The sequence below is a fragment of the Molossus molossus genome, unplaced genomic scaffold, assembly GCF_014108415.1.
Source record: "Molossus molossus isolate mMolMol1 unplaced genomic scaffold, mMolMol1.p scaffold_m16_p_15, whole genome shotgun sequence".
Taxonomy (NCBI): Eukaryota; Metazoa; Chordata; class Mammalia; order Chiroptera; family Molossidae; genus Molossus; species Molossus molossus.
The window spans coordinates 53183833-53209588 of NW_023425350.1; the positions used below are offsets into that span (position 1 = coordinate 53183833).

The window sequence follows — 25756 nt, forward strand, 5'->3', positions numbered from 1 at the left end:
GTGTGTGTTTAAATCCTCACCTGAAGATATCTGAGGATATTTTTCTGTGTATCTTCAGATAGAGTGGGAAGGAAGAAGAGAGGGAGAGAGACACACTGACTGGCTGCCTCCTGCACGACCCCGACCGGGCCGGGGACTAACTGCACCGAGATACGTGCCCTTGACTGGAACAGAACCTGCGACTCTTTGGTCCGAGGACCGATGCTTTAACCGATGAGCCACCGGCCAGAGCTATCTTATATATTTTTAATTGACATAAATGATCTCGACCTGGTAATCATTTAAGATTTTAAAAATGTAACACTGTGTTTGACATCTATTCATGTTGCTTTATGTACTTTAACTTGTTACTTCTGATTGCAGCAAAATATTCCAAAGTGGGTACCGTATTTACCTGGTAACAGACACCGAGACCTCCTCCCACCCCAGTACTCCGGGCACTGTGCCCTGAATGCCACCTTCTCTGCGCGGTTCGCCAGAAGGCGCCTAGGGCTGGGGTGCGCGTTCTCGCGGGAGTTCCCCGGGGAGGTGCCCGGCTCCCCTGCCCACACTAGCGTCATTCCGCTTGTGGGTTCCCCATCTGACAGGTGCAACACCAGGTTAGCCTTTATACAGCTACCACTACTTTGAATGTCCTTCCATTGCACATTCTCTTCAATAGTCTTCAGCTTTAAATATCCTGGAGTTGTCGGCTGGTAAACTCGAACTTATCTTTTAAAACCCGTATCAAATATCACATTTTTTTTCCTTATTGTTGAAAGTATTACAGATGTCCTCCTTTTTCCCCCACTAACCCCCCTCCTCCCTGCTCCCACCCCCTCCTGCTTTCCTCAACCTGATGTCTGTGTCCATTGGTGGTGCATATATGCATATAAGTTCTTTGGTTTATCTCTTCCCACCCCACCCCCGACCCCCATCCCTCTGAGGTCTGTTAGTCTGTTCCCTACTTCCATGACTCTGGATCTGTTTTGATCGACAGCTTATTTTGTTCTTGATTTTCCATAAGTGAGATCATATGATATTTGTCTTTCTCTGGCTGGCTTATTTCACTCAGCATAATACTCTCCAGGTCCCTCCATGTCGTCTCAAAGGATAGGAGATCTTTCTTTCTTACAGCTGCATAGTACTCCATTGTGTATATGTACCACTGCTTTTTTATCCATTCGTCTACTGATGGACACCAGGGCTGTTTCCAGATCTTAGCTATTGTAAATAGTGCTGCTATGAACATAGACATCACATTCTTTATGGAGTTTTTAGTTTGTTATCCATTTTTCGGTGCTCCAGAACGCTGGATACCTCCCATCCTAGCCTTATCCCAGCACTGCAATCCTTTCTCTTTCTCCTTCACACACCAACCCTGCCATGGCAAGGACGGCAGAAATGCTTCCTGACACCTGGCACCACTGGAGAGGGGGAGGGGGAGAAGAATGGAGAAGTGAGGCTGGCTGCACTTCTGGGAAAATTCTATGCTCCTTTCTCTTGACAGACTCATGAGATCAAGTACAGAAGCTGCCTTCTTCCTCTTCGCAACCCCAGTGCCTAGGCTCTCAATGCGTGTTTCTCTGAATAAACCCTCTCGTACATATGCCAGAACCTCCCTTCCTCATTGCATTTTTTAAAAAAAAATTTTTTTTCCTTATTGATTTTTAGAGAGAGAGGAAGGGAGAGGGAGAGAGAGTAGAAACATTGATGAGCGAGAACATCGATTGGCTGCCTCCTGCATGCCCCCCACTGGGGACGGGCCCACAACCTGGGCATGTGCCCTGACCGGGGAATCGAACCAGCGACCTCTTGATGCATGGGTTGATGCTCAACCCCTGGGCCACACTGGCCGGGCACTCATTTCTATCTTAAGCAACCTTATTCTAGCCACTTCTGAATGTGTCTTGCCTTCTGCCTATAAGCAAGTCAATCTCTCTTTTAGTCCAAAGACTCTCCCTTGATGTCAATGAACTCTGGGCTGACACCCCCTAAAGGGTGCAGAGGGTGTATGATCATTAGAGTTAAAAGACCTCGGAGAGCTCACCCTTTCTGGGCCTCTGGTTTACTGATCTGTGCATAGCAGACAGGGTCATTGTGAAGATCACATTCACCATTTGACAACACTCTGGGCCCAACCCTTTCCCTTCATCAAGCTTCTTTACCCATTACCAAAACTGAATTCTGTATTCTCTCTCAAACCCACCCTCCTCTGGAACCTAGCAGCCCTGTCATTTCCCGGTCAACCAAGGGGACATTGGCTTGACCTCCCCACCTCCCTGGGTAGTCACACAAAAGTCAATGGATTTGCCTTGCATGTTGATTCTTAAATCTATTCTGCTGTTATTACCTATTTTCTCAGATTATTTCCCTCCTGGTTTCACCCCCTCACCTTAATTATCTGATGACATAGAGATCACAAGCCATCAGTGATCAACACTCTAGTCTTCTCTCCACTTTTACCAGTTACGTCAAGGAACATATAACCGTTGATCCACCAAAGCAAAGAGAAGAGAGCTAAGATTTCTTAAAAAAAAAAAAAGTATTCCTGTGTGTCAAAGCAAAAGGTTTTGAAGGCAGCCAGTACAGACAAATCTAACTTATGAATATTTATACAAAAATCCTAAATCAAATGCTACTAAATAAAACCCAAAAGATCACCAAAACAATAAGACATTATAAGCAAGTAGTGTTGAACCCGTAAGTGAGCTGCAACACGTTTCAGCGGTAGGACTTGACTGTATTAATAGGTAAAGGAAACAGAGGTCATTCCAATCTGTGCTGAAGAAACGCATCCGATAAAATTCAACACTAATTTCTTATAAAAGCTTACAATAAACTAGGAATCGAAGAAAATCCCCTTAACTTTATAATGAACAACTAAACATTAGAAGCCCTTCTATTAATACAAGAAAAGAGACACGTTCTTGTTTTGTTTATTTTTAGTGTTTGTTTTTTTTTATTTTTTTTTATCCTCACCTGAGAATATGATTTGATTGATTTGAGAGAAAGAGAGAGGAACATCGGCTGGTTACCACCTCAACTGGGGACTGAACCCACAAACGAGGTATGTAGCCTGATTGAACTGAACCTGTGACTGTTCGGTGAACGGGAGGACTCCAACCAGCTGGGCAAGAGACACTTCTTACCGTTACCACTATTACTCAACACTGTCTGGTTGTCTTAGCTTATTAGATAAGAAAAAAAATCAGAAGTATAGCAGTATAAATATTAGAGAGAGCTCTTGAACAACTTTCTTAATCTCTCTTTTGGGGATTTCTTTTCCTTCCTGAGTCAATTTTGGCAACATATATGTTTTCTAGAAGCATCTGCCATATTTCTTTAAGCTTACAGACTTATTCCCACAAAATTATTTTGAGGATTGTCAACATTACTTGTATTTAAATTGTTATTTTAAATTATTGCTTACATTTCCTCAAGTATGTGGTTATTTCTGTTTTCTGAGTCCTAATTTTGTTTAGGAATCAGGAAACTATTTGTACTTTTAAAAATTGTTTTTCCTTGATTAGATTGGATTAGTGGTTTGTCTACTCACCCCCACCCCCTCAAGAAACAGCTCTTTGATTTAGAAAGGAACAAGAACTTGTCACTTACAGCCCTGGCCGGTTTGGCTCAGTGGTTAGAGCGTCGACCTGCGGTCTGGAGAGACCCGGGTTTGGTTCCCGCTAAGGGCACGTACCTCAGTTGCAATTTGTCCCCGGCCCTGGTTGGGTTGTGTGGGTGGCAGCCACTCAATGTGTCCCTTTCACGTCGATGTTTCTCTCTCTCTTTCTCTCTCCCTCCCACTCTATCTGAGCAAAATATCAAAAAAATGTCCTCGGGTAAGGATAAAAAAAAAAAAAAGAACTTGTCACTTACAGATATTAGGACTGCCTGCAATAGAATATGCTGGAAATCAATGGAAAAACTAGCATATCTGATACAACCACGCAGCAACTTGTTCAGACACATGACAAACATATAATCAATAGCTTTCTTACATATTAGCATTAATAAATCTAAAAATATTGTTTAAAATATATAATGAATGTGAATATTCATGTGAATTTATGTGAGTAATGTGAACAGTGTGGATTCATGAATAATGCAAGACTTACGGGAAGAAAACGTAAAACTTTATGAAAGACATAAAACCCGGAGAGAGACTCACCATGTGGGATGTGACCATCTCTAAATGGAATCAGTTCAGTGTGATCCCAATCAAAGTCCCCATGGGACCTCACAATGAAACTTCACAAATTAATTCTGAAGCTCATCCGAGAGAAGAAACATACAAGAAGAGCCAAGAAATTTTTGAAAAATATCAATGATGGGAGACTTTTGCTACTAGATGTCAAAACATATTTTAAGATAACAAAAATTAAAATAGTCTCATATTGGCACGGAAATGGACGAACAGACAGTAGAATGTCAAGTCTGGTATATCCATGCATTGCAAGTCGAGGAAAGGATTCACCAACAATAATAGCTGTTTAGGACCTTCAGCCGTTGGAGAAAAGAAATGGTTAGAGCTGCATCTCATAGGACCCTAAAATAAAATCCAGATAGATTGACTATCTAAATGTAAAAAAAAACAATATCCTTTTATAATCTGGGAGTGGGTGATGAGTTAGAAAGCTTTTCAAACCAGGCGCTTAAAGAAAAAGATTGACAATTAAACTGCATTAAAGTAAAAAATTTTGTATGATAAAGACTAATAATTAAAAACAGGTGAAACTCATAAATTCTCAATTTAGGAAAAATTACTTATTTAGTGTGTGCTTGGCGTGTATATCTTGCTAGAGGAACAATAAAATATTGTGAACGTAAAACAATAATTTGAACTCATATAAAATTGAAAAGAAAAGTATTCCAGCAGTAAAAAAAAAAAAAAAAACAATAGGTGAACATGAGGTATGGGTGAACAATTCTGAAACTGTTTACTAGGTTTGAGTAAATAAATAAATGGCTGGTAGAGGGTGGGAGCCAGCTTCTCAGTTGGAGAGAGAGAAGCAGTAAGGAAAGGCTAGAATTACCTACCCCTCCTGTGGTACTGGGTTAGTGTTTGACACATGTGTATGAACTCATGTTTATATGGCACACGCCACACACACATACACACACACGGATCTATGAATACAGATATGTGTGTGTACACCCCAGTAACAACAAGCACACCAAGCATCCATATCTTCATTTCTAAACATCATTCTCCCATTAAAGGACTCGGGGACCCAAGAACTGGCGAATCCTAGGACTGAACAGGGAAAGTACAAGAGATACCTGGAACATCTCATAGTTCCATAGATCAAGGAAATGTTAAAAAAGAGAAAGAAAGGATGGGGGTTTGTCAATGGTACATCAGAGCCAACCAGAAAGAGCTCCAAACCAGAATAATTTGAGCAATAAAATAAGTAACATGGCATTGGATTGTTACCCAAAGTATAAAATAAATATGTAAGTGCAAAGTGTAGAAATACAGATCAATGGAATAGAACCGAGAGTCCGGAAAAAGAACCCATTCATCTAGTCCATTGATTTCAACAGGGTGCCAAGATCACGTAACGGGGAGAAAGTAATAGTCTTTCCAACAAGTTGTGTAGGGACAGCTGTATCTTCACACATGAAAGAATGAATTTGAGTTTCTAACTTATACCACAGATAAAAATCAACTCAAAATGTACAAAGCTCTAAATGTAAGAGCTAAAACTATAAAACATTTAAAAGGACATAAAGGTACAGATCCTCATGCCCCTGGATTAGTAACACTGTCTAGACCCTCACTGATGACACCAAAAGCATAAGCAACAACAAAAAGATAAATTTGGACTTCATCAAAATTTTAAACTTTTGTGGATCCAAAAGTAAAGATTCATAGACTGGGAGAAAATATTTGCAAATTATATATCTGATTAGGGTCTAGTATTCAGCATATATAAAGAACTCTTACAAATCAACAATAAAAAGACAACTCAATTTTTATTTCTATTTTATTTTTTATCTTTATTATTGAAAATATTGCAGATGTCTCCCCCTTTTTTCCCCCATTGACCCCCTCCTTCCTGCTCCTACCCCCTCCTGCTTTCCCTAAACTATTGTCTGTGCCCTTTGGACAACCCAATTATTAAAAGAGCAAAGGATTTGCCTGGCCGGTGTGGCTCAGTGGTTGAGCATCGATCCATGCAACAAGAGGTTGCCGGTTCGATTCCTGCTCAGGGCACATGCCCAGGTTGTGGGCTGAATCCCTGGTGGGGGCCATGCAGGAGGCAGTCAATTGATGTTCTCTCTCATTGATGTTTCTATGTCTCTCTCCCTCTCCCTTCCCCTCTCTCTAAAAAATCAATAAAGAAACACAATGTTTAAAAAAAAGAGCCAAGGATTTAAATCTATGTTTCCCCAAACATCATACACAAATAGCCAATAAGCACATGGAAGGAGTCTCACTATCATTAGTCGTCAGGGAAGCGCACAGCAGAACTACAATGAGCCCACCAGGTGGCTCCGTTGGAGCAACATCCTGTACACCAAAATGGTTGCGGGTTCGATTCCCGAACAGGACACAGTCCCAACACTGCCGGTTCAATCCCTGGCTGGGGCACAGAGGGAGGCAACAGATGGATGTTTCTCTCTCAAATCGATGTTTCTCTTTCTCTCCCTTCCTCTGTCTCTCACATCAATAAACATATCCTCGGGTGAAGATTAAAAAAACACAAAACCTACAATGACATATCACTTCACACTCACTAGGATATTAATTGTTAAAAAACAAAACCAAACCCCAAACCAGAAAATAGCAAGGGATGGCAAGGGTGCCACCAACCCTTGCACTCTGCTTATGAGAACATAAAGTGATACAGACACTTTGGAAAACAGTTCAGTAGTTCCTCAGAAAGTAACACAAAGTTACCACATGACCTAGAATTCCACTTCCAGGAATGTACCTAAGAAAGTGGAAACCAGGTTTAAACGGAGACTTGTACACCCATGTGCACAGCAGTATGATTCATAAGCGCATAAGGGGGACATCCCAAAGGCTCACACAGCTGAACGATGAACAAGATGTGGTCCCCACATTGTATCGGACGTAATGACGTGGACATGTGCTACAACAGGGATGACCCTTAAACATGAGATACTAAATGGAAGAAGCCAGACACAAAATAACGCATATTATATGATTCCATTTACATGAAACGTCCAGAACAGGCCAATTAATAGAGACAGAAAATAGACCCGGGCGTAAGAGAAAGAGGAAAAATGGGAGTGATTGCTAGTAAGTGCAGGGTTTCTTCTGCGCGAATAAAAATGTTCTGAGTTAGGTAGTGACGGCAGCACAAAATTGTGACTATAAAAAAAACCCACTGAATTGTACACTTTGAAAGAATGAATTTTATGTTGTGAGTTATTTTACAACACATTTCAAAAGAGAATGGCCTAAAATAGATGCAAAAACATACACGAGTTCATACCGATAGAAATACATGATTTAAGCAAATAAACGATGAAAAGATAAAACTTCCTTAAAGAAGAATTCCAAATAATTTATTTAGAAAGCTTTTCTAGGAGGTAAGGTTTAACCCCTCCCCCACCTCTTCCTGTCACCGTCTTGTGTGGGCTGCATAAATTAGTGGCTGGCTTCCCATAACTGACCATGGACAGGGGTCAGCACCAACGTCACAGTGGAGACTAGGAGCTTTGGCCACTAAGTGCGCTGCGGGGTCCTGGACGGGATCCTGGAACAGAAAGCGAACATCAGTGAACAGACTGGTGACGTCCTAAGGAAGTCTGCGCCTCGTTAATACTCGTGTGCAGATGTTGGTTTTTCCATTTGCACAGTGGACATGGTAATATAAGATGTTCACAGGAGAGGAAAGTAGGCGGGCATGTAGGAGAACCCTGCTCCACACTGCAACTTTTCTGAAGTAGACCTCAAATTCTTTCAAAATAAGTTTATTTTAAAAATAAGGAAAGATTGAGCCCTGGCCAGTTTGGCTCAGCGGTTGGAGCAACAGCCCGCGGACCAGAGAGTCCCGGGTTCCGTTCCCACTAGGGGCACTACCTCAGTTGCAGTTTGTCCCGGGCCTAGTGGCGACCGGTCGATGTGTCTCTCTCACATCGATGTTTCTCTTTCTCTCTTCTCCCCCCTTCTCTCCCTCCCACTCTATCTGAAGATAAATGCAAAAATGTCCTCAGGTGAGGATAAAAAAAAAAAATAGGGAGAGTTTGGGAGAAAATGTTCACTCATGTAACTAACACATATGTAGTTAGCATCCGTTGGATCAATGGGTCCAGGATACTGTGTCAGACCCCACCTCTCAATAATATTCATTCCCCCTGGCTTCCCTGCTGACAGGTCTCGGGTTGGCCGAAAAGGTGGTGGAGACCCCTGGATTGTCTGCCCTACCCCAGCTCCATGCAGGCACTCAGTTCAGTCACCAGAACTTACTGAGCATGTGTGATGTGGCAGAAACTCTCTGGGCACTGACGATAAAGATGTGAACACAACGCCCCGCTCTCGTGGAGCTCAGAGGGAATGAACGCGACTGGTCTGAAGCAGACAGGATCGTCTTCCTTCTTAGGACCTGATTGGTTTGGAAGTGGCCGTGTGATTCAGTTCTGGCCAATAAGATGTAAAAGGAGGTAAAATAAACAGATCACTTAAAATATTAATTTGAATAATTTTGAGAATATTTTATATAATTATTAAAGAAATACGTCTGTACGTATACAGATGGGAATGATGAGTTTCTGAGAAAGGGACAAATTTGGCCTGCACCGGGCTTTATCTCTGCCTTTCCCTCTTCCTCCTGCCTGGAGAGTGGATGTGATGTCTGGAGGTGAAGCAGCTGTCCTGTGCCCATGAAGTATTTAGCATGCCAAGGGGGGACAGAACAAAGACAGACAGTGCTTGAGTCTCTGCTGCTCAGCTGCTCTAGTTCTGCATTGCTTATGTTTAAACCTCCAGAATTCTTATGTGGAAACAAACAAAATGAAAAACCCCAAAACAATAAAAAAGCCCTACTGTAGTTATAGGGCTTCCCCCCGCCCCGCCCATCTTTCTTTATATTTACAGATTTATCTCCCTAAAATTATACAAAATATTCTCAAAACTATTTAAATTAGTATTTAAAATGATCTCTTTATTTTACCTCCTTTTACAGCTTTTTGGCCAGAACTGAATCACATGGCCACTTCCAAACCAATCAGGTCCTAAGAAGGAAGATGATCCTGTCTGCTTTAGACCAATTCCGTTCATTCCTCTTTCAATTACATGACTCTGAACATACTTCTAACTGATGACTATATCAAAGGTAGTTTCTTGTGAATACCTATAAATGGCTAATGAGATGAAAAGATGACTCAGCGTAACAGAAACTACAAGTGCACTTAATACACTACTCCTCCCCACTCTGGTTTCACAATCTCTTGTTTTTCAGATCTTTATTGTTGAAAGTATTACAGATTTCATTCTTTTTTCCCCACTGACACTCTCTTTCCCCACAATCTTTTCTTAAAATATATTTTAAAAAATTTTAATTGATTTTGAGAGAGAGAGAGAGAGAAGCATCGATGTGAGAGTGAAACATTGGTGGGCTGTCTCCTGCAGGCCCCCTACTGGGGATACGGGCCGGAACCCCGGCATGTGCTTGACCGGGAATCAGACCAGCAAACCGGCAATTTTTTGGTACATGGGGGTGATGCCTAACCAACTGAGCCATACCAGCCAGGGCTGGCTTGACAATCTTACTGAGGGCAGGGGAAGATGGGCACATGCATATGTTGTTGTTAAGGAGGTAAACTGGCACAGCCTTTCTGCGTTATCTAGAAAAATGTGACAATTAGCAAAGGAAAGCAAGTTCAAGGATGAGGAGATGGCTGAATGCAGGCAGTCACGCTACGGAATTTTATGCAGCCACGAAAAAATAATTGAGAACATTATATGAAATACAAATCTATTTATAAAAACATTTCAACATTTTCTCAGGCTCATCGCAAATTCAAAGAAAAAAAGGAATTAGGCTTTAGAAAGTATAAAACCTACCCGGGGGAACCTCACTTGTGTCCTCCCTCTGAAAAATAAATACTATACTGAATTTGGTGTTCATTTCATCCTTTCAATTGTATTGTACTGTTATCATTCTTCTGCTGCTTTTATTATTCAACAACCTTTTGAAGATTTATTCACATTGACACTAGATATAGTTCATTTTAACTGCTGTACAGTATTCTACTAGACAAATATATCACAATTTATCTCCAATTGATGGGCATTTAGATTATTACTAATTTTTCATAATTATAAACAATGCTAGAACAAACACTCTTATACCTGCCTCCTATGCACACGGGAATAGATTTCTCCAGGGGATCTTCTTAGAAGAGGAATTGCTGGGTCTTCGCACACACACATTTTTAATTTCCCAGATACAGGCTCACAATATGTTGTTCAAAACCCCTGGGGCCTGATGTGTTTCAGAATAAGAATATTTGGATTTTAGAAGGCAATACAGTGTATGTGCCGAATATAACACTCTCGGTGGGCGTGGGGAAGTTTTCCATAATCAAATATATTACTTTTTCTGTGGTGAAAAGTATAAATATCCACATGACAGGAGATACAGACAATAAATAGCTTCACATCAGGTCAGGTTTTGCCACCAAATGAGTGGAGGAAGAACTTCAGTTTTCAGAGGTTGTTGGATTACTGACTTGCAGGTAAGGGGTGGGGATCCCACACCCAACTGCTTTCTAAAGTAGTTGTATTCAGGTATCTTCCCACCATCATCTCCGTGTCCTCACCAACATTCAGGAACATTCTGAAAAGAAGCGTGATGTAGGTAGGAAGAGACTACTAGATATTAAAGCAGATGACAAAGATATGGTAATTAAGCAATATGGTAATGACTCAGAAACAGAATGATCCTGGAACTTTGGGAATAATTGGGAATTTAATGTGCCATAAAGATGATATTTAAAGATGAATCCGTGGTATTGTGGGAAAACTGCTTAGCCATTGGGGAAAAACCTTCTACATTCTTCAAAGTACATTTTAAATTGATAAATGATTAATATATGAAACATAAAAAGTCAGAAGCACCCCTGGCCGGTTTGGTTCAGCGGTTGGAGCGTCGGCCTGCGGTACAGAGAGACCTGGGTTCGGTTCCCACTAAGGGCACGTACCTCGGTTGCAGGTTGTCCCCGGTTGTCCCCGGCCCTGGTTGGTCGTGCGGGTGGCAGCCACTCGGTGTGTCTCTTCACGTGGATGTTTTGCTCTCTCTCTCTCTCTTCCTCTCTCTCCCTCCCGCTCCATCTGAACAAAAAAATGGAAAAATGTCCTCGGGTGAGGATTAAAAAAAAAAAGTCTGAAGCAAACATGGGTCTTTTTATAATTTTGGATAGGGGAAAATCTAAGTATGACATAAAGTCTAAACACTATAAAAGTCTGATAAATTGACATTTCAAAATAAAAAAACCCTTCTATATGGCAAAAAAACACCATGTGGTCCATACTGTGACCTGTCGCCCCAATATTCTTCCCACCCCCTCCCCACCTCGTAGCTGCCATGTAGTTTGTTTGGGGGTGAGTATTCACACCTCTTGCCTCCAAATCGCAGGGGAGAGAACCGAATGTTTGAGCCTCCCGGGCACCCTGCTGTCCTTGCCACGGCGTGTGCTTCAGGTCACCCAGTCTCAGCACCGCGGGGTCCGGACCGAAAGGAATGGCGTGTGACTCGAGCCAGGCCGGGGACGGAGGCTCCCAGCCCTCCGCGGGCCACGCGAGTCCAGGGTCCGCACCCCGTAGTATGGAGACGTGACACCTGGAGAAACCAGAACCATTCAGCCACCAGGAGGGAAGTAAGACTTAGGATGGTCCTGCTACTGGAAAAGGCAGAGCAGAAGGAAGAAAAGAAACAGGACCTGGACATTTTTTTTTTTTTATGGTACCTAGCGGGAACCGAACCTAGGACTCTCTGGTCCACGGGCCGATGCTCAACCGCTGAGCCAAACTGGCCAGGGCGGGACCTGGACATTTTTTAGTCATGAACCAAACCAGCCCCGTACTACCTTTACTTTCAGCCAAAAAATCACCTTTTCTGAGTTTTTGTGTCACCTGTTTAAAAAAGAAAAAAAGACTTCTAAATGATATGGACCATGCACAGAGTTAAAAGACAAACTGGAAAAATATCTGCAATGACAAATAAATAATTACAACCTCTCATAAACAAAGAGCCACAAATAAATATGGGGGAAAAATCTATTTTTTTTAAAAAAAGGCAGAATATATGGATAGCCACTTCCTATATGAAGAAATACAAATAACCAACAAACAATACAAATAGATACTTAAGTTTACTTAAAACATGTAAGTAAAACAGAGGGACATCATTTTTAACCTATAAGGTTGGGAGGAATGAAAAATATTGATATTACTTAGGGCTGAGGATATACAGAGAAACAGACTTGTGTACTATCGGAGAGAGTGTCAATTAGTGATTTCTAATTTAAAGAGCACTACTCAATATTTTTATTAACATTTATAACATTTATAGCCTTTAACCAATTCCACTCCTATAGTTTATGCTATAGAAATCCCTAAGCAAGAAGGCAAAGATGTATATAAATGTCTTGCAATATTGTTTATAATGGTGAAATTCTGAAAATGTCTCAGCTATTCATCAATTCCGAATTAAATAAACTCAAGATACATCACATCTATGCAATGAGAAAAGTGTCTATGGGCTTCATAAAGGTTGAAGAAATCTTACACGTTGCCATGAAAGATGTTTAAGATACATTGAGATAAAAATGTTCTATATTGTGTGTGTGTGAAAAAGGTCCGTCTCTACATATTAAAATGATCTGAAAGAACACCGTCATACTGTTAGCAGTGATTCTATGTGGGGAATGGGCCCAGTGGGGGAGTCCCGTTCGGTCAGACACCCCCCCCCCGCCACGCACAGCCGTGGGACCGCGCTCACCACCAGCCCAGGGACCACATCCTGCCCGGCAGGGATGAAACCACTGCTCTGGGTTCTCACCGGACTCCGCCTGTTTCCAACCTGTGTCCTACCCCACAGCACACCCAGAGGGGGTGTAGCATGTGTGCAGAGAGGATTTTACAACCATTACTACAACGGACTTAAAGAGGGTTTGCTTTATATTATCACCATACGGTTTCTTTTTTATTTTTCTTCTTTTTTATTGACTTTAGAGAGGGAGGAAGGGAGAGGAGAGAGAGAAACATCGATGAGAGAGAACATCGATTGGCCGCCTCCTGCATGCCCCGCGCTGGGGATCTGGCCCACAACCTGGGCATGTGCCCTGACCGGGAATCGAACCAGTGACCTCTTGGTGCATGGGTCGACGCTCAACCACTGATACACAACAGCCAGGCTTACCATATGCTTTCTCAACATGCCAGTGACCAAATACTGCCCCAGCAGGGAGGGCTGCCCTCACAGCCCCTTCCCTTGGGAGTGACTGTCCCTTCTGCAAGTGTGGTGCATCTGGCCATAAGTGCCATGTGCCATTTGCTGGGCAAGGGGCGGCAGGTGAAGTCGTTCCTGCCTCCCAAGTGCTCATTCCGGAGCAGAAGCATCCGACAAGCACACACACACACACCAGGAATCGAAGGTCACTCTGGGCTCCACTGACTGCCCGCGCGACCTGACCCTCCTGGAAGCTGCCGGTCACCAGCGCCGGCTTGGGCTCTGTCTCCACCCCTCCTACCCTGATGCCCTCATCCTGCCCTGCACCTGAGGCCCTGCTGTTTTTCCTCAACCCGGGGGCAGGGGGGCGGGGGAGACTCTTTGGTCCATTGACCTTTCTCGATACCCATCTCTGCCTCCCTCTGCCTCCAGGGTCCAGACCATCACTTTATCCTGCACTGGGCTCCTGAGAGGGTTACCTGGAAACTCCTTTCCTGGATTCTTCCCAGAACCTGGGGACGTACCTGGGGAGACTGAAATGGCTGCTCAGAATGGCTGTCTGGCAGCCGTTAGCTGGGCCGCCAGAGGCCCCTTCGCTGGGCCCCCGGAAGCGGGTTTCCCCAGCAGGCTTCTCTGGAGACGGGGTTCACTGGGGCGGGCAGGGCCTTACTCCACCAGCTTTCAGAATAAGCACTTCATGGGACAGAAAGAAATGCCATCCACCCAGCTGAACCTGAGCCTTGTAACAGAGAGGGGAGTGTGTGAGGAGAACAAGAGGGAGCTCCAATTAATTAGCCTTAGAAGCAAAGGTAAAAGTTGAAGATTACGAGACCTATTTACAGGAGGAAATAGACCCATCATTGAGCCTAGAGAATGGAAGGATTGTTTAGGGCCAGAAAGCGTCTCAATGTTCGGATTCCATTCCTTTTCTGGAGCTTCGGCGAGAGGAAGGTCATAGCTTGGGTTTGGAAGGTGCACTTAGCAGTGGGTTCAGCCCGAGGGGGGCTGTTGTCTTGGGTCCAGTTCTGGGCCCACATCCTGCCCCCACCCTGAGGGAACAGAGCCCCGATCCTCTCTGGGGGTTGACGTGGGCTGGCCAATGAAGGGTGCCCTGTGAGAGAGGCCCCTCCATTACCATCACAACGGCTGATGTCACAGACCCCCCAGAGCAGCTGGGGCCCCGAATGCAGGGTAACCCTAACCCCACCAGCGATTGAAACAGATAGAGGGGTAGCTCTCCCACACAATGCCCGGGCCCCCACTTCCCTCCTCCTCCTCCTTCCACTTCCTCAAGAGTCTTTGTCTTATGGTCCCTCGGGCCCGGAGCCTCTCTCATTCCTGGCGAACACTGCCCATTAAATTAAAAACTGAGGCCTTTGGGGAAAGGGTCTGGCACTTTCTCCCCGTCCCCCCCTTAGCTGCCCCTGGCCAGTCCCCACCCTCAGCTGCCTGCTGAGCAGATAAGAAGCCCAGCGTTGAGAAAAGGGGCCAGCTGGTGACGGCTTCACATCGCCCTGGCTTGGTTTGGCCGCCCCCTCAGAGCACCCCACAAGCCTGCCGGCCCCTCTCTGGACAAGGCCTTGGGCCAGACGAGCCAGGCAGTGCTCGCAGCTTTGGGAAACGTCCCGGGTGAGTCGGGTCCAGTGTGGCTCTGACAGCCCACGCCCGTGGACCGGCTCTCGTTTGCCAACCCCTCAGCAGCTGGGAATGTCCCTCGACACCCTCACCTGGTTTGGGAACAGCGCTGGGAATGAGGGCTGCGCTGGCCCTTGGTGTGACCTGGGGTTCACGCGAGGCTCCTGGAAAAGGGGGGTGGCAGAGCTCCAGGTCTTGCCATCACCACAGGAGGCAGGGACAGGAGTAACTGCTCAGGCCTCCGGCGTTCCCTCACCGGAGATCTAATTTCCAAAGGGATGGGGTGATTACTCAGTGTTTTAGTCTTGAATCTTCCTTAGACATTGATGAAAGCCATGCACCTCCTATCCAGGAAAATGGGTGGATGTCATCTGAGCACAGGTACACGCATGCACATGTACACACACGCTCACACACATTCTAAAGGTTCATGGACCCCGGAGAAGAACTCTCAGGTTCTAGGAGGAGGCACACGTTTTGGCCCCAGCACGAGAGCAGAAAAGGTGGCAGGGGCGCCGAGGCGAGACCCCCAGGACCGGCCGTAGTGTGAGCTGGCAGTCGGCTGGCTCAGTTGCAGGGCTTGTACCTGTTCACGTACCGGGGCTCAAGGGGCCTCACTGCTAACCCTGTGCAGGGCCTGGGGAGGGACAGCGGGAGGTAGAGCAGCTCTGGCCGCTTCTGTCCAAGGCTCAGACACAGGTGTGTTTTGGAAGTGGAGGTGAGGGAGGAAACGGCCTTAAATACATGTGCGATGTCCAGGTACCGGCTAAGTATTTTCACCATCTGGAGCTTATTCACACTTCACAACCACCGCCCTGGAAACTGGGGACTACTATTCTGCTTTCATGGAGCAGGATTATGAGATTCAGGGGTGTCGAAGGTCATCCAGACATTGAGAGTAGGGCAGGGGAGGAAACCCAGGTCTCTCAGACATCAAAGCCCAGTTGCAATATTCAGACTTCTCCCCATCCTATTGCCGTGGCTATCACGCCAGCGAGGGGACAAGCAGGTGGGTGCTGCTCTCCCGCTGTGCCCACGCACGGTGTTCCAGATGTGCCCACCCGGTTCCTCACTACCCTCTCAGCACACACCTGGCTCGTGCCGACTTCCCACTCTAGTGTGGTCTGCACCGAGAAGGCTCCCACAGCTTAACCAGGTTTGCATTTAGTTCCTTCAAGGCCCAGGAACTAGGAACTAGCATCCGCTCTCTGGGCCGTCTTCACTGACCAGGCGGGTCTCCACAGCCGGCCAGAGACCTGTCCCTCTCCCCCTCCGGGCTCTAGAACAGGATCCGCACCCCCAGGCTGGCTCTGTCGGGGCTGATTCCACACCACTCTCTCCTGACTGGGAACCTGCCCCCAGCAGGGCTGGGGTTCAAAGGCACTGGGCCTCGCTGGCGCTACACATGAATCAGGCATGTCAAGGGTTACTCCTCTTGGTGACAAGGCCAGTGGGAAAGGTAGAGGCAGGACGACCTCCAGGAGTCCGGGATGTGTCCAAGGGCTGCCTGCCTGTCGGGAAGGCCGCTGTGCCCCCAGCCCCGGTGGCCGCCTGCCTCCCCCGGGCACACTGTGCAGAGGGCAGGACAGACACCAGGAGACGACACGAGGCTTCTGAAAACAGGTACAAGGCTTTCTCGTTTAATAGCAGTTACAGGAGGAGAACGTACAGGAGGAACACACATGCTCTTTCCACATGGAGGCTTCCCGGTGACCAGAGGCCCATCCGCAGCGGCAGCTTCACTGTGAAAGTTTTAACAAGGTCCCTTTAGAGTTAAAAATGGACTTTCCTACATTTCCTCAGTAAATGTGCAACTGTTTGTGCAAAATAGAAAGGCCATTTTCAGCACATTAGTGGAAAGGAATTGTGAACTCAGGCAAAAAAGAAGAGGCCATGGAAGCAGCCGGGGCAGAGACGGGGGAGGGAGGGGAGGGGTTTCTGCAGCAAGCGCAGGGCACGTGCTGAGGCCTCCGAGGAAGGTCACCGCCAGTGCCGATCTGGGGACAAAAGACCCCGGGTCTGGGACTGGCCGAGCAAGCTCGGGTCAGGGGTGCAGGGAGCGGGGCTGGCTTTGCAGCTGGGAGGCCGTTGGCCTGGTGGGCACTGGAGACCCTGGGGAATGCTCCCTGAAGCCTTACAGCCCCTTTGCCAACAGGGACTTCGCTGGTTCCAATGTCCAGGTCCTGTTTTCCCCACCGACCAACAGCTTCATTGACAATCTACTCAAATGAATTTTCCCACGAATGTTAAACTATACAAGCTCCCTCTGTTACTACTGAAACCCACCAGGGTCCCAAAACAGACTGTCCTTTCGGGAACATCTTCCCTAAGAACTTGGCCAAGGGTTCACGCCAACTAACCACCCACTCGCACCCTCTTGTTGCGGCCTCCAGGAACTTCCACACCTCTGGGCAGGGGGGCAGGGGGGTAGGGGGGCAGGGGGGCAGGAGCTTAGGTGTCGGAGGGCCCCCTGCTCCGCACGGGCTGGCCCAGCGAGAGGCTGGCGGACAAAACTAAAACATCCTACGTTGCCAACGATCTGGACCGCGCTGGTCCCCGCCTCCCTTCCCCTGCCCACCGAGAGTGTGGGCAGACAACTCAGCAGCTGGACTCGGGGCAGATGAGGCCGACCGAGAGGGAAGGGCTGCACAGGGTCCACCTGCAGGAGCCCTGCGCGGGATGGGTGTCCCTGGGAGGGCCGCTGTGAGCTGGTGCAGGACGCCCCTGCTCCCCGCCCCTCACTGTTCCTCCCCAGCAGTTTTCCAGGACGACGCTGTGAGACCAGACCGCTTAGGGCCACTCCGTTCTGCTTCAGGGTCTCACTGCTCAGGGCTGAGGGGATCTTTCTGCAAACTGGGGACGAGGGAAGGAGGGTGTTTGGGGCCCCTTTTAAGCAATGGGACGTCAGATTAGGGTAATCATTTCTCACTTTTTCAATAAAACCCAAGGCTTGGGAGACGACATCTTGGGTTCATCCCTGGCCCCCTGCCTCGCCCTGGCTTTGGAAGCTCTGGGTGGCCGCATGCATCCCTGACCCTCGTCCTAAGACCCCGCCACAAGCCCAGGTGAGCGTGCGAAGGCGGCCGAGCCAGCGCACCCTTGCTCCGCTCCTGGGGCGGCTGCGGTCTGTGCACATGCTCTCCCGTGTGTTCACGCTGTGATGAGCTAAGGGGGGAGCGGGAGTGAAAAGGAAGCACTGCGCCCCCAGAAGCAGCTCCGCAGCTGACAAAGGCAGTGGAGACTCTCTGATGTGTCTCCCCCACTGAGCAGCTGGAAACACCTGTGGGCTCGTGTGGCGATGCGGTTACAATCCCGCCAGCAGCCACAACAGCGTCTTCCTGAATGTCCTCAAGCACAGGCTCCCGACCGGCCTCACAGCCCAGCCTGAAGTCTCAGGAGCATCTGGACAGAGACCCGCTGGCTGGTCTGCTCCCTATGCGAACTGCAGAGTTGGGGGATAGGACTAGAGACGATCTTTCTCAGACGAGGCCGAGAGATGGCTATGGGGGTCTCAGAAGGGGAGCCCCGGGCCTGACTTTGTGGGACAGCTGGGCTGGAGGCCATGGCTGGCCCAGTCCCCTTCACGGCAACAGGGGCTCCATCACCAGAGGTGTCCCGCCCAGCAGCGGCTGCCCTACTGTGCAGAGCTGGTGACATTCCCTTTAACGATGGTGGCCAGAAGCTGACTTTGAAACACAAAGGAACGTCGCAGGTCACGCCCAGGTTTCACCTAAGGGTAAAGTAAGGGCCGTGCCCAGGCTTCCGGAATCTGAGCCACCCCAACGCCAGTGCTGGAGGAGGCCAGTCTGAGACTGAGGACCTGTGGAAATGACCGCTGACCTATGCCCTGAGCCCAGGGCCTGGCCCTGACAGGAAATGAGATGAATAGGGAAGGGGCTGGGGCTCTCGGTCCACCCACACTTGCCTGCTAGTGGGGGGGGGGGGCGCACCTTACAGTTAGCCATGGGGGCCATTTATTGCCACTGCATACTCGGCTGTATCCGGCCACAAGAAAATTAGCAGCAAAAGCACTGGGCGAGACCTAGGCTAGAGAAACTGCCACCCGTGGGGCACTGAAGATGTCACCTTGCCACATGCCCTGCTGTTCAGCAGCTGGTGAGTCAGTGGCCAGGATTTGCACCTCCAGACCTGGGTGCCGGTCAGTGCCCCGAACAGCATGTTTCCCAGGCCCTCGCCCTGCGCCAAGGAGAATCAGCCCGCCCAGGTGGTGAAGGGGACAGCCAGGCGTGAGCAGGAGATACTAGATCATCCTTCTGCCTGCTCACCTGACCTCCCCGTGCCAAGTACACATTTTGTCTGTGCAGCTCCTAAGCCCCAGACCTCAGCTCCAGAGTCACAGGTGAACGGTTCCTCAAACGGGACGGATGACACCACACATCTAGGATGAAACAGGTAGTGTAGCAGGAACTTCCCCCGAGTCCCAGCCCAGCAACATCTCATATGCTTGCTCACTCTTGTGCCTCTACTGCTACAGGGAAAGGTTATGCGAATACTGTACATAGGTTATTAAAAAAATACATTTTCTCTCTTTGAAGAAGAATGCACAAGTGCAGAGCCAGCCGGGCCGGGGCCCGGGCTGCGGGGCTGCCACGAGCCAGCGGCCTCTGTGGGCGCGAGGCCTTCACGAGTGGTGGCTGCCGATGAGTCCGCGGAGCTGCTTGGCCACAGTGTCAATCAATTTCTGTTTGTCTCGCTCATTTTTACGAAACTGTGCAAACATGTTGTTCTTGCGGCTAGTGTCCTTCATCCTAAACAGAGAAGGAGAGAAAGCGAGGGTTGAGGAGGCGGTGGTGGAAGGGGGTCGGCACAGTGTTCCCCTGCCGCCCAGAGCCGACAGTGCGGAACATTCCCAGGGGAGTACCTGTTCTACAGGAGGCTGCCCTGCTGGCACCCAGTCCCCCCAAAGTCACTCACCTTTGGGAAGAGTGAGGAGCCAGCTCTGGAGGGGTGAACCCCCTCCTGGTCCATACCCGCCCTCCCTACTTCATGCCTTCTGTCTCCAGGCATGCCCCCGTTACAGTGGCACCCGGGACACGCTACGGCACGATGGTCAAAGGCTCTCACAGAGCCCTGGCCGGGGGCTCAGCTGGTTGGACGTCGTCCATGCACTAAAAGGCTGCAGCTCAGTCCCTGGGGGGGCCTTAGGAGGAGGCACTGACTGATGTTCTGCTCTCACATCGATGTTTCTCTTTCTTCCCCTCACTTCCCCTCTCTCGAAAAATCAATTTATTAAAGAAAAAGGCTCTTACAGAATGTCTAGGATCCACTTATCACCTCATATGCCTACTTACTCCTGCTGGGACCTTGGAGCTGGTATTCGAAAGGCAGAGCAGGAAAATGCTCTTAACCAGCCATTCTGCAGGACGTGGAAAACAACGCCACTGTTAACCGCAGGCCCCGCCGTCGCCGGTCACTCTGCCCCACCTCTGACGAAAGCGAGGGCTCAGAGTGAGGAAGCGGAGGCGGGAGGCGGCCAGGAGCGCATGTGCTGAGAAAAGCAGACGAGCCCCACTCCCGCCCCATAAACCAGGGCTTCTGGCAAGAGAAGCCGCCCAGTGCTCAATGGCTTCTATGTCCTCAGGCCTTTGACCTGTGGGGAGCTCTCTATTGCGAGGCCACACTGAAGGCCCAGAGTTATTCCTGGAGCACAGGCCAGCTCTGGCCCGGGTCCTGTCAGACGGAGAGACATAGCCGAGAAGCATGGCTAAAGGAGGTCAAGGCCAGGCTGAGGCTGACCGCACTACAGCCGCGGCATCCAGGGACCCGCTGCTCCCTGCAGAGGGCTCACGCCCGGCCAGGCAGCTCCTGGCGACGGTTACCCTCGGTCCTGGCCTCTGCGCTCCGGCCTCCAGCCCTCAGCTGGTGACGGAGAACTGAGAACCTGACCAGACCAATTTCTCCGGGTGGGGCAGGGGTCTTCACCCCCATCTGCTCTGACCTCATAGCTCCCGGAAGGCAGGGGGGCTGGCGGCTGGCAGGGGCGGTAAACTACTCCCAGCCTTACTCCCGAGGGGCCGTGGCCAAGCCTGGCCCACTGTTTCCTGTGAGGTGGCCCTGTGCTGCAGGCGGGGGGCAAATTAGAGGCCAGAGATCCCACTGGGCATTGCTGTCCGCGTGCCCAGAGGTTCTGCTGAGCACCACCGCTGCAGGGCTCTGGCTGCAGGGCCCGCAGGCTGCAAGGGCTCATCGGGTCCTGAGACCACTGCCCAGACGGCACGACCAGCCCAGGAGGAGCCTGTGCTCGGAGGGGAGGAAGGACAGGTCACAGAGGCTCAGAGCTGAAAGAAGGCACAAGAGTCCTTGAGGCTGATGACTACTGTACTTGGTCCTTTCCATGTTAATGGCACCGTGATGGGACTGGCCTGGTTTTCCGTTCATCCCAGAGAGGAATTCCTTTCCGTGCCTAATTATGCTATAAAGCTAAACAAAAAAAAAAGGAAGAGGAAAGGGAGAAAAGCACTCCCTGCATTTATAAAGCACTTCCTCTAACGTCCTATGTATCATGAGGGTTCTGACCCCTCCAATCACCCCGAGACACCGGCTGGAGCTGGCTGTCAGCGCCCACGGGGAACTCCTCCAAGCAGGAGGAAGAGAAGAGGGTCCTCTTTGAGTCTCAGAGGTGAGGATGTTTTGTCCATTAAGGCCTTGAGTTGGGATTACTTGACAGATCAACTCAAGTGCCCCAAGGGCTGACGGAAGCATGCTGGTGTGTCCCCCAGAATGCTCCAGAACCAAAGGAGAACCCCCACCCCACTCTGGAAGACCAGATCCTGATGGACTTTGCTATGGCACCTCTCAGAGACCCAGGGGCACCTCTCCTGCCTGAATGTCCGCATCAGGCCCCGGGTCTTCCCAGGTGGCCCGGAAGGGCCAGGATGACAAGGGCAGGCAAGCTCTGGCGGCATGGCTGCGGGGAAAGCAGGAGCAGGCCAGGGAAGGGGCTGACTCCTGTGAGGCTGGGAAACAGACTGCAGGGCGGCCTCTGCTGCGGCTGTGTTTGGAAGGAAGCTGTAAAGCCTGCTGATGCCCGGGCTAACGTGGCTCTGTGACTGGCGAGGCCTCCAGGACGCTTCAGGAAGGCTGATCACCTCACCCTGCGGCTGGTCCACAGGAAGTGGATGCGCCAGTACGTCCTCGTCACTGGCTGAAAGGGGATCCCAGAGCACATGTGGATGCTTCATGAATATGACATGTAAGCGCCAACTCAAAGCTAAAATGTTCCCCAGTTCCGCTGGGCTCTGAGAATCCCGGGATTAGGTCTTGCCTCTATTCAAGTCTTCCGTGGGAGATACACTAGATCTGGAAGCCACGGGCCTCGCCAGCAGGAGGGGGGACACTGCTGAGCAGTTCCCTTCTCTCAGGCCGAATTTCAGGCCCTGCACTGGCAAGAGTATTTCATGTATCAGAAAGCTGAGCGGGAACAACCCTCTACCTGGCACCAACGGGGAGAATTCCTGCCACCACTCCCAGCCCCAAAGGAACTGGTGAGCCAAGGGTCACTCTAAGGACCCAGGACAGAGGAAGCAGCCGTTGGCACCCGGCTGTTGAGATTAGTGTGTAACGGTGGGGACAACTCACAGGGCAGGCACTTTAGTGTGATCATTAGTGTCCATGAGGAAATAAGGACTTGCCGCAAAGGGATGGAAAAGGCCCACGTGAATAAGATACTTACTCTCTCGATATCCTAGGGAGGAGTCATTGAAAGAGAGACCCGTGGGAAACAAGGTGAAAATGGAAACATCAGTCTCTGTCTTGGTCTGGACAAAGTTGTTCTCTGGGCTCTTAGCTTCCCGCCTCCGTCCAACACACACCTCTGCCTCCTGCTCTTGCCCAGTCCCCACCGCCTCCCCTTCGACATCCCATCACACCGCATCGCGGGAAGGATACACTTAGCCTCCCTGCGTAAGGCTCCATTCTGACCTAGACTCTGGTCCTTGCCTTCCTAGGACCTGAGACCTGCTGGACTGGCCTTGTACGCAGACTTGCCACACTGCCCACATGCAGGAAACCCTCCTACGAGGTTTCTGAGAAGCTGGGAGCTCACTAGTTGGAAGACAAGGAAAAGCTTCCCCTTTACATGGGTCTTGGTCGTGGGCCTGCCAGCTCTCCACTAGGTCAGCAAACGTCAGAGCCGGGCTGCAGGCACAGCAGGTCCCAGCATCGGTGACAGAGCCATGAGAGGCTCTGGAGCTGGCCAGCCCGGTCTCCGTGGCAGCAACCTTTGCCGACGAGTGACTGCTAAGGCAAGAACCAGAGAGCTTTCCCCACCAGCTTCCTGGGCAGTCGGCACAGTAAAACTCAGTTTGTCAGGAGGGGGCAGAGTGGGTTCTGAAGATTTCAGGGGCTTCTCTGCTGGGAACTGGGGAGACCACTCTCCGTGGGGCTGCTCTATCTGTCATCACATTCCACGTGGCTGGGGCCAGCCTCATGCTCACCAGGCTGGCCGGAGCCCCAAGCTCAGGCATCTTCCTTTCTCCTCCTGCATCTCTAACTAGAGCTACACTGCCCCGCTGAGCTCCAGGTAACGGCGGAGTCCAGCTGGCCGGGGCCTGGCCTCGCCGTGGGCTTCCTGGGCTGCCCAGGGCCGTGCAGCCTCATCGCTGTCTATTCCAGGTATCGGCCGAGACAGACTCCCCCTCTCTACCACCCCGTCACCACCCCGTCCCCACCCACGCCCCACTTCCCAGCACAGGCCACCGGCCGGGCACTCACTTCTCCAGCAGGGCCAGCGCCGTGACGGGGCTCACCCGGAGGTACTTGCAGTTGGGCTGACCGTAGTCGGCAAGGTAGGTGGACCAATCCCACTGGATGAAGAGATCCAGCAGCTGGAAAACACCGAGTGCCCCCCGGGTTAGTCAGGCAGACAGACCCCACCGAGTTTCAGCACCCAGCTCTCCCAGCAGATTTGGAAGCAGAGATGTCACAAGAGGAAGACTGGTCACGCACTGTAACGCGGCTGAGAAATCAGCACGGCGTCACCAGCCCGCAGTCCCTCGCCATCGGCCCTGCGGTGGCGCTGCGACCACGAGCCAGCAGCCCGCTCCCAGAGGCGGCCTGGGAGGCACCGACACTGCCCTGAGCGGGACTCGGGCCACCACAACGACCACACACTCACCCACCTACTAAATACCTGGCAAATGCCCTGCACGTGCCAAGCGCCATCCGAGGAGCTGGACTCCAACAACGGACAAACGGTGGACGCGCTGGTGCCACAGAGGTGGTCGTAGGAGGTTGGAGGTTACAAGATCAGGTTCAAGTGCCTGTTTCATGACTTGCTGCATTAACTTTACCCAAGTTACTCGGGTGAGAGGGACACAGACACATGCCTATAAATCAGCAGTTCTCATCCTGTGGTCGAATGACCCTTTCACAGGGGTCGCCAAAGACCATCGGAAAACACATATTTCCGATGGTCTTAGGGACCGAGACACCGCTCCTCTATCCATCCCCAGGCGGGTCTGCCCACATGCAGGTACACCCACATACAACATGAGGAGCTGTATTAAAGGGTCGCAGCATTAGGAAGGGCGAGAACCACTGGACACACAGGAACACGGCACACATGGGTCCTGTGCACTGATGGGAGGCAGCGTGCCGCCCGTGTGGGCACTGGGGGCGGGTGGGAGCCCGGGCCGTGGCAGGTCGTGGCTGAGGGCGCACACTCTGGAATTGGGTGTGAGAGTGGAGTGCCAACAACCAGTGTATTCATAAGAAGATAAGTTTCTGAGGGTAAACTGAGTTCTGAGGCCGGGGGGGGGGTGGGTTTCTATTTATCTTCAGATAGAGTGGGAGGGAGGGAGAGAGAGAGAAACATCGAAGTGAGAGGGACATCGACTGGTTACCTCCCACACGACCCCAGGGCCGGGGACTGAACCACAACCGAGGTCCATGCCCCTGACCGGAATGAAACCTGCGACTCTTTGGTCTGCAGACTGATGCTCTAACCGCTGAGCCAAAGTGGCCAGGGCAGCTGGGGCAGACTTTGACTTAGAGAAACTAAATGAATTTTGTCAAAGGCTTCCTTGTCAGCCAGTTAAGTCTCTGCCCCAGGTATCCCTCTAACGAACACTTACACATTCCACCTGAGCAAAGCGAAAGGAAAGCCTCAGTGCCTGTCACAGGAGGGGCGGTGAAAGGGCAGCTGCCAGCTCCCTCCATGAGCTTCCAGGGGGCACAGCCCCAGGCTCACGTCGGTGCCTGGGGGAGCCCTCTAAGCAGGCGCCAGCAGTGATACACCAAGTGCTTCTGGGCTCAAGACGTTTCCCTACTCTGTTTCTAAGCGATAAGGAGACAAGGAAATGGCTATCTCTATGTGCGCGAGGCCTAGAGCCCACCCCACGCCAGAGCCTGGGCTCCAGGCTCACCATCCGCCTGTCTTCACTGTGCGCAGGGCACACGCGCAGCGCGGGCCTTGCCTGCTCGGCCAAGACTCCTCTTCCATCCATTCTCTTAGAATAGCAGAACCTCCTCAGGCAGGATGGGAACTGGCTCAAGTCCCAAGCCTAGAACTGAGAAAGGCCCTTACCCCCAGCCAAGAAAGGGATGCTAAAGAGGAGGGGAGGGGAGTGGAGGGGAGGGAAGAGGAGGGGAGAGAGGCAGACAGACACCTTGGTTGGTCTGGGCCAACATGGTCCCAAGGGGCCCTCTCAGGGCCTCTTTGGGCCATGCCTATTTTAGCTGGCAAGTAA

At 50.0% G+C, this 25756-nt stretch overlaps 1 protein-coding gene across 2 annotated transcripts in view; it reads right to left on the reverse strand.

Moving 5' to 3' along the window:
• Positions 1-19022: 19022 nt before the first annotated feature.
• EXOC6B (exocyst complex component 6B) overlaps positions 19023-25756 on the reverse strand; it is a 548300-nt gene continuing 541566 nt past the window's right edge. The window contains exons 21-23 of one of the 2 annotated variants that reach the window (XM_036262943.1): positions 23781-23893; positions 22741-22752; positions 19023-19816 (exon numbers count right to left, since the gene is read on the reverse strand). In XM_036262943.1, the coding sequence (XP_036118836.1) occupies positions 19690-19816; positions 22741-22752; positions 23781-23893 (252 nt within the window). In that variant the 3' untranslated portion in view covers positions 19023-19689. The remainder of the gene's footprint in view (positions 19817-22740; positions 22753-23780; positions 23894-25756) is intronic. The other variant, XM_036262944.1, reaches the window with a different exon arrangement.